Genomic DNA, 6,300 nt, shown 5'->3' on the forward strand with positions numbered 1-6,300 from the left:
TTATATATCATATATTACAGGCTCAACCGATCATTAACATTCAAACAAAAAACCCATCTTCATAACAAGCATAGTTGTGAACAAACTGAACAGAAAAAGAGGTTAAGAAGTTGCAAGTCCCCATCCACTTCATTCAACGACAAAGAAAGCAAAAAATAAGTAACCCAATTTCACAAATCCACAAACCGAGAAGAAAATTATTGTTGAAAGATAGGTATTGCTCACCAGCCTATGAAAAACACAAGACCACCTACTACAATAATCAATCATCCAGGTAACAAAGAAGAAGAGATGAAGAGATGAGGAGAAGAGCAAAGGAGGAGGAGGCGTAGAAGATCGAAGGAGCAGAGGTTGAGGTAGGGGCGTAGACAATTGAAGGAGAGAGGAAGTGGAAGCGTAGACGATTGAAGAAAGAGATAGTGTACGACTCATTAGTTACTCACGACTCCTCAATTGATCTTATGACTCCTCAGTGCTCAGAACTCAGTTCTGAAATAATTTTCTTCTTCATTCAATCAAATTGTTTCTGAAGAAGAAAATAACAAGAGAATAGATGACAAAGAGGGCAACTCCATCGAAAAGGTATAAGGAAATCGTAGTGAATAAAAAACATTTATCTAGAATATTTTTAGAAGCTTGTGCAAGAGAATAAAGAACTTAAAGATCCAGAAAATCAAAATATTAGACTAAAACATTTATCTAGTCTGTCAAGCACAATTTGATCCTCAGCATATACTACTAATGATTAGCAAAGAAAATTTGCTTGAATTAATAATTAAAGGGTATTTAGGAATAATGGTGGGTGGAAAGATAGGATTGTGTTTTTTCAAATTTACATGTGGGAAGATAAGGCGTGTGGGGAAATAAGACATGAGGTGGAAATACCAACACTCATCTTCATTTATGATGAATATTATAAGGACAAAAATGTAAAATCCTTATATGTTTTTGAATAATTTCATTTGGTTTTTTGGCATTGAAAATTTATGATTTTGCAGCACAACGAACTAGATCATCACAAGTCATAAATACGAAGTTGGTGTTGACCACACAATGATGTGTGGTTTCATAGGCCATCTCAGGCCTATGAATAGCTCCGCCCCTGCCTGTAACTGTAGATTTATGAGTTGTGCTGGCGTGGTTCACTGCAAATGTCCCAAATTGCAATATATGTTCTTGCTCACCACTGGTAGCAAGCAGTCGTCAAACCATTTAAACCTGAAACTATAGCCCGATCCAAATTAACAAAATAAACCCCAAATCGGAGATGGGATTTGATCGTGAGCATATTGTGATGCTTCCCATGATAGCTAAGGGTCATCTCATACCATTCTTGGCACTAGCAAAGCAAATGCAACAAAAAACAGGGCTCACCATCACCATTGCCACAACCCCACTCAACATTCAATACCTGCAAGCTACCATTTCCTCAACTTCATCATCATCAAACACCCAATCACACTCCAACAATTTTGACATCAACTTGGCTGAGCTTCCATTCTGCAGCTCAGACTTTGGCTTGCCCCCAGACACTGAGAACACAGAGAATTTGACTCTGAAACAAATTGGAGATCTTTGTGCTGCAACCGTGAATCTTGAAGCTCCTGCTCGCCGCCTGATATTGGATATCATCGAAAAAGAAGGCCGGCCGCCACTTTGTATTATCTCTGACATGTTCTTTGGGTGGGCTACTAATCTTGCAAAGAGCTCAGGCACTGTGAATGTGACTTTCACAACATCCGGTGCTTATGGCAGTGCAGCCTTCATGTCCATTTGGCTTAACCTCCCACACCGATTCACAGCTTTATGCGATGGCTACTTCACACTGCCCGGGTTTCCAGATCGGTCTCGTTTTCATATCTCTCAGCTGCATCACTATATAAGAGCAGCAAATGGTACAGATTCTTGGTCAAAATTTTACCAGTCCCAGTTTTCACTTTCTACCACCGAATCGTTTGGTTGGTTGTGTAACACAGCTGAGGAAATTGAGCCACTTGGATTGGAGATTTTGAGGCATTACTTTAGGCTTCCTGTTTGGTCCATTGGACCTCTTATTCCCAAAGATTCTCTAAAGAACTCATCCACTTCGGATTTAAGAGTTTCAAGGCAACCTGCTGAAAAATGCATGGAGTGGCTGGACTCACATGGTTCAGATTCTGTTGTTTATATTTCCTTTGGTTCTCAGAACACAATCAGTGAAACACAGATGATAGAATTGGCTATTGGGTTAGAAGAAAGTGGAAGGGCTTTTATTTGGGTCATTAGGCCTCCAGTTGGGTATGATATGAAGGGAGAATTCAGAGCTGCATGGTTGCCTCGAGGGTTCGAAGATCGAATGTGTAAAAGCAAGAAAGGCTTGTTGGTGCACAACTGGGCACCACAGTTGGAGATTTTGTCACACAAATCCACAGGGGCATTTGTAAGTCATTGTGGGTGGAATTCAGTGCTGGAGAGCCTAAGCCAGGGAGTTCCGATTATAGGGTGGCCCTTGGCAGCCGAGCAGGCGTTTAACTCAAAGATGCTGGTGGAGGAGATGGGTGTGAGTGTGGAGCTGACAAGGGGAGTGCAGAGTGTTATTGTTGGAAAGGAGGTGAAGAGATTGATAGATTTGGTAATGGACAAAAGTGGCGAAGGAGGAGAAATGAGGAAAAAAGCTGGTGAAATTAAGGCGCAGATAAGAGCAGCAATGAGAGAGGAGGTTGAATTCAAGGGATCTTCTGCTAAGGCAATGGATGATTTTCTTGAAACCATTCTATCAGCAAGACAAGAACATAAATCTATTATTGGTTAGATATCTTTACTAAATTTTTCTGATCCATTAACAAAACCCTAACGAAAACATTTATCTTTTCCCTTACTTCAAGCCTCTTTGTTCAACTAATTGTGTTGTATTGTCTTGTTAAGGTTGAAGATGAACAACCCATCAATTTTCATATGCAGCCCACGCGAAAGGAAAAGAAAGCGGGCCTTGCGCCGCAGACTAATGTGTACCACACTCTAGGGGCAGAGCCAAATTGGGACCAGTGTGGTCCCGGGTCCCCACTCAAGTTTTTTTATATTTTAAAAATAATATACTGTTATGTATTTTTATATGTATGTTATTTTAAATACTTTACGTTTTGATATGTACTCATATGTGTTGTAGCAGACCTATTAAAGCACAAGGAGGTGCTTCAAATTGCCCATTTGCTCACCTGGTAGTGGTGCACTCCAGGTGTAGAGATTATCTTATTTCTATTTTCAGCATTTAAGTAAATGTCTTTATCCTTTTTCTTTCATTTATTTTTATATTACTCCATTTACTTAAGTTTACAATGTAAATAAGGAAGTACCCCCTATTTGGATTCAAATAAAAATACTAGAAAATCAAATTCCCACCAAATCAAAATATGAAAAATCGGGTTTAGTGCAAAATATGATGGCTCATTAAGTTAATATATACTTCATGCTAAAATCCCATAAAATCAAGTTTTTTTATTTGATGTGTAAGGAATAAAGCCGCCAAAAATTATCTTGAGAAAATGATTATTCCGAAAAACCAATTTTCATACTTAGTCAATATTTTAACATAAAACATTTTTTCATGTATGATATGAATTTATGAAGGGATCTAAGATGTTTTTTAATTTGTGAAATTTTGATTTTTTCTTTCTATTGGGTTTAATGAGGGAAAAGCTTTAAAGATATTTGCTAAATCGCTGCTCTTTGTCTATCTCTTGCAATTTTTCTTGCTTAGAATGTATTTGTCTATCCCTTCATTGAGAACAAGTGGCATGGGCAAATGAAGGAGGCGTTGAAATCCAACGGCTCCATTTTGAAAGCTCCTAATCCTTTTAAAAAAATAAATAAATAAATTCTAACAGCTATTCCAAAGAAGTTGCTGTTTCATTTTTTTTTTTTATTCCAACATCTTTATATAATCACGATTATTTTAAGGTAATCTCAATTTTCTTTTTCTTTAAGCTTAATCATATATTTTGTTTTTCTAGTTCTCAAATTATGTTTTTTTTAATCATAATTTGAAGTACAAAATGGAGGTACTATATTACCATGTATGTGTGGATATGATAACAAATTGATTTTCTTCATATATCCCATTTGATAATAATTTCAATTTTAATTTTTAGTTTTTAGTTTTTTTTTTTTTTTTTGGGTGCTAAAGTATAAAGGAAAATGAGAGTGAAAATATGAGTGAGGATGAGAAGGGAGTAGTAAAAAAAGTGAAAACAATTTCAAATAGATTTCAGTTTTTAATTTTTATTTTCACTTTTGTTACTCCTTCCTCTCATCTTCATTCTCAATCTCATCTTCACTTTCATTCTCACTTTTATTTTCCCTCTTTTTCTTTATACTCCAGCATAAAAAATATAAACTAAAAACTAAAATTGAAATGGTTATCAAACGGGCCCTTAATTTCTCTAGTTTTCAAACCATGTATCTAAGACTGCCACGTTAAGTAATAAATTAAATGCGGTGAATATATTTGGTGTGTTTGGCAGCACTTTTTCAAATAAGCTATAAAGTCAACTGGTTTCTTAATGAGGCTAAACTACAACCTACTTTGCCAGTTGACATTATGAACGCAAAAGGAAGCTTGACTGCATGACCCACGCACCTCTTGAAAAACTCCAACGACCTTCAAAATCTGAGTTTAATACGTAACACAAATCTTTTTTCTTTTTAATTGTGAATACAGGTTTTCTTTTTTCCTTTTTTTTTTTAATTAATATTTTTCTTTTTTTAAGTACCAGCCATTGGAGGAGGGGAGTTTACACAAATATTTATTGGGTGTTTGGAGATTTCGAACATCTATCCACATAGGTGGAAATGCCAACTAAACTATACCCCACTAGCGCTAGCGAATACAAGTTTTCCTTTTTACTTCAACGAAGATATAATTATTAGCAGGTTTTGAAGGTAATTTAGGAGGTTCTTCTTTTTGTTGATTAATTTAATAAGCAGTTGGCATTTGACCTGCTAAACATATATATGTGTGTGTGACATAATTAGCCATGAGCGAGCAGCCACCCACAGATCCTACAGATTGTGATTGATTCACAGCTGACAATTGAAATGTTGAATATATGCAGCTCTATATGCATGACGTGATGTATTTCTTAAATATAGAATGCATCGAGAAAACACCACTTTTACTTAATTTTTTGGATTAATTGTAGTAATGGTCCCTGAACTATACCCGTAGTTACATTTTGGTCACACAACTCCAAAAATAGCTGCAAGGGTCCCCCAATTATATATGATGCTGCATTACTAGTCCCTTTCGTTAAGTCTGTCTATTTTTCCGTTAAATCCATGGGTAAACTTGGAAATTCATTCCAAATATTTATAAAAACGAAATAACAAAAAATAAATAAATAAGGGTTATTTGTAGCAAAGGTCCCTTAACTATACTCAAAGTTACATTTTGGTCACTCAACTCCAAAAATAGCTACAGAGGTCACTCAATTAGGTATTGTGTTACACTAATGACATGGTTAATTGTTTTACGGTGAAAAAATATTGAGTAAAAACTGAAATATGAAGAAAGACTTTGAGGTACGATTTGAATCGTTTCCTTAAAGTGTTATTTGCCCCTTACGATTCAAATCATATCTCAAAGCCTTTCTATTTTAGTTTTTACTCAACAAGAAATTCTCATTTAGAATTATGGTTGCTAGTCTCGGATTGGTTAATCGCTTCACTTTTAGGTTTTAAGTATTAGATTTTGAGAATAACCAACCTATCATTAAATGAAATCAAAGTTAAAGAAAATTGAATAAAAATGAGGTTATTATCTTCATAATGAGAGTTTCTTCTATAAATATGTACATACGTAAGTGTGACATAACTATGAGCTCGCTGAACATATTTTGTTTTCTCCAAGTTGCATTAAGTCGTTGCATGACTTTCGTCTGAATCATGTTTTGATGAAGCATCTCCAGCCATCAATTCCTGGAATCCTTCAACCTTCACTGGTGGAGCCCTAAGAACACCCAATAGTGTGAAGTTATATATTTGCAGAGTTCAAATAGAGAACGTATTATTTTGGTGTTTAGCGCTATTGCATAATGAATGGATGAAGAAGACTAAAGCGACCAGTTGTCTATTCACTTGGTTGCAAGTTGAGTTTGAGAGAGGCCTTGAGTGTGTGAATTTGGTTAACTAAGAATTGACAACTACGTAAAAGAATCATTCAGCTCATCATGCATACATGACTGAAAAACTAATCCAATTCTGTCTGCTTTTTTAGAAATTAGATTGATTGTTAGGAGGGACTAGTTGATCTTACATCCATTCATA

The 6,300-nt window shown here is 35.7% G+C and overlaps 1 protein-coding gene across 2 annotated transcripts; it reads left to right on the forward strand.

The window, feature by feature from the left end:
* Window positions 1-1,045: 1,045 nt before the first annotated feature.
* Window positions 1,046-3,307, forward strand: LOC110769582 (UDP-glycosyltransferase 92A1-like). Of its 2 annotated transcripts, none has more exons than XM_088252225.1 (2): window positions 1,046-2,786; window positions 2,941-3,307. In XM_088252225.1, exons 1-2 carry the CDS (start codon window positions 1,268-1,270, stop codon window positions 2,982-2,984), a joined length of 1,563 nt encoding a protein of 520 aa, XP_088108351.1. In that variant the 5' UTR covers window positions 1,046-1,267; the 3' UTR covers window positions 2,985-3,307. The 2 variants fall into 2 exon arrangements, with proteins under 2 accessions (XP_088108351.1, XP_021829283.2); XM_021973591.2 differs by having other exon boundaries at window positions 1,048-2,786; window positions 2,905-3,307.
* Window positions 3,308-6,300: the final 2,993 nt, after the last annotated feature.

This window comes from Prunus avium, chromosome 1 (genome assembly GCF_965620075.1).
Source record: "Prunus avium chromosome 1, drPruAviu1.hap1.1, whole genome shotgun sequence".
Taxonomy (NCBI): Eukaryota; Viridiplantae; Streptophyta; class Magnoliopsida; order Rosales; family Rosaceae; genus Prunus; species Prunus avium.

What these genes read in the sequence shown, in the direction of transcription:
- LOC110769582 (XM_088252225.1), top strand. Translation starts at nt 1,268, where the DNA reads ATGGGATTTGATCGTGAGCATATTGTGATGCTTCCCATGATAGCTAAG. An exon ending in AGAACATAAATCTATTATTG is followed by an intron (nt 2,787 to 2,940) that starts GTTAGATATCTT and finishes TTTCATATGCAG; the next exon opens with CCCACGCGAAAGGAAAAGAA.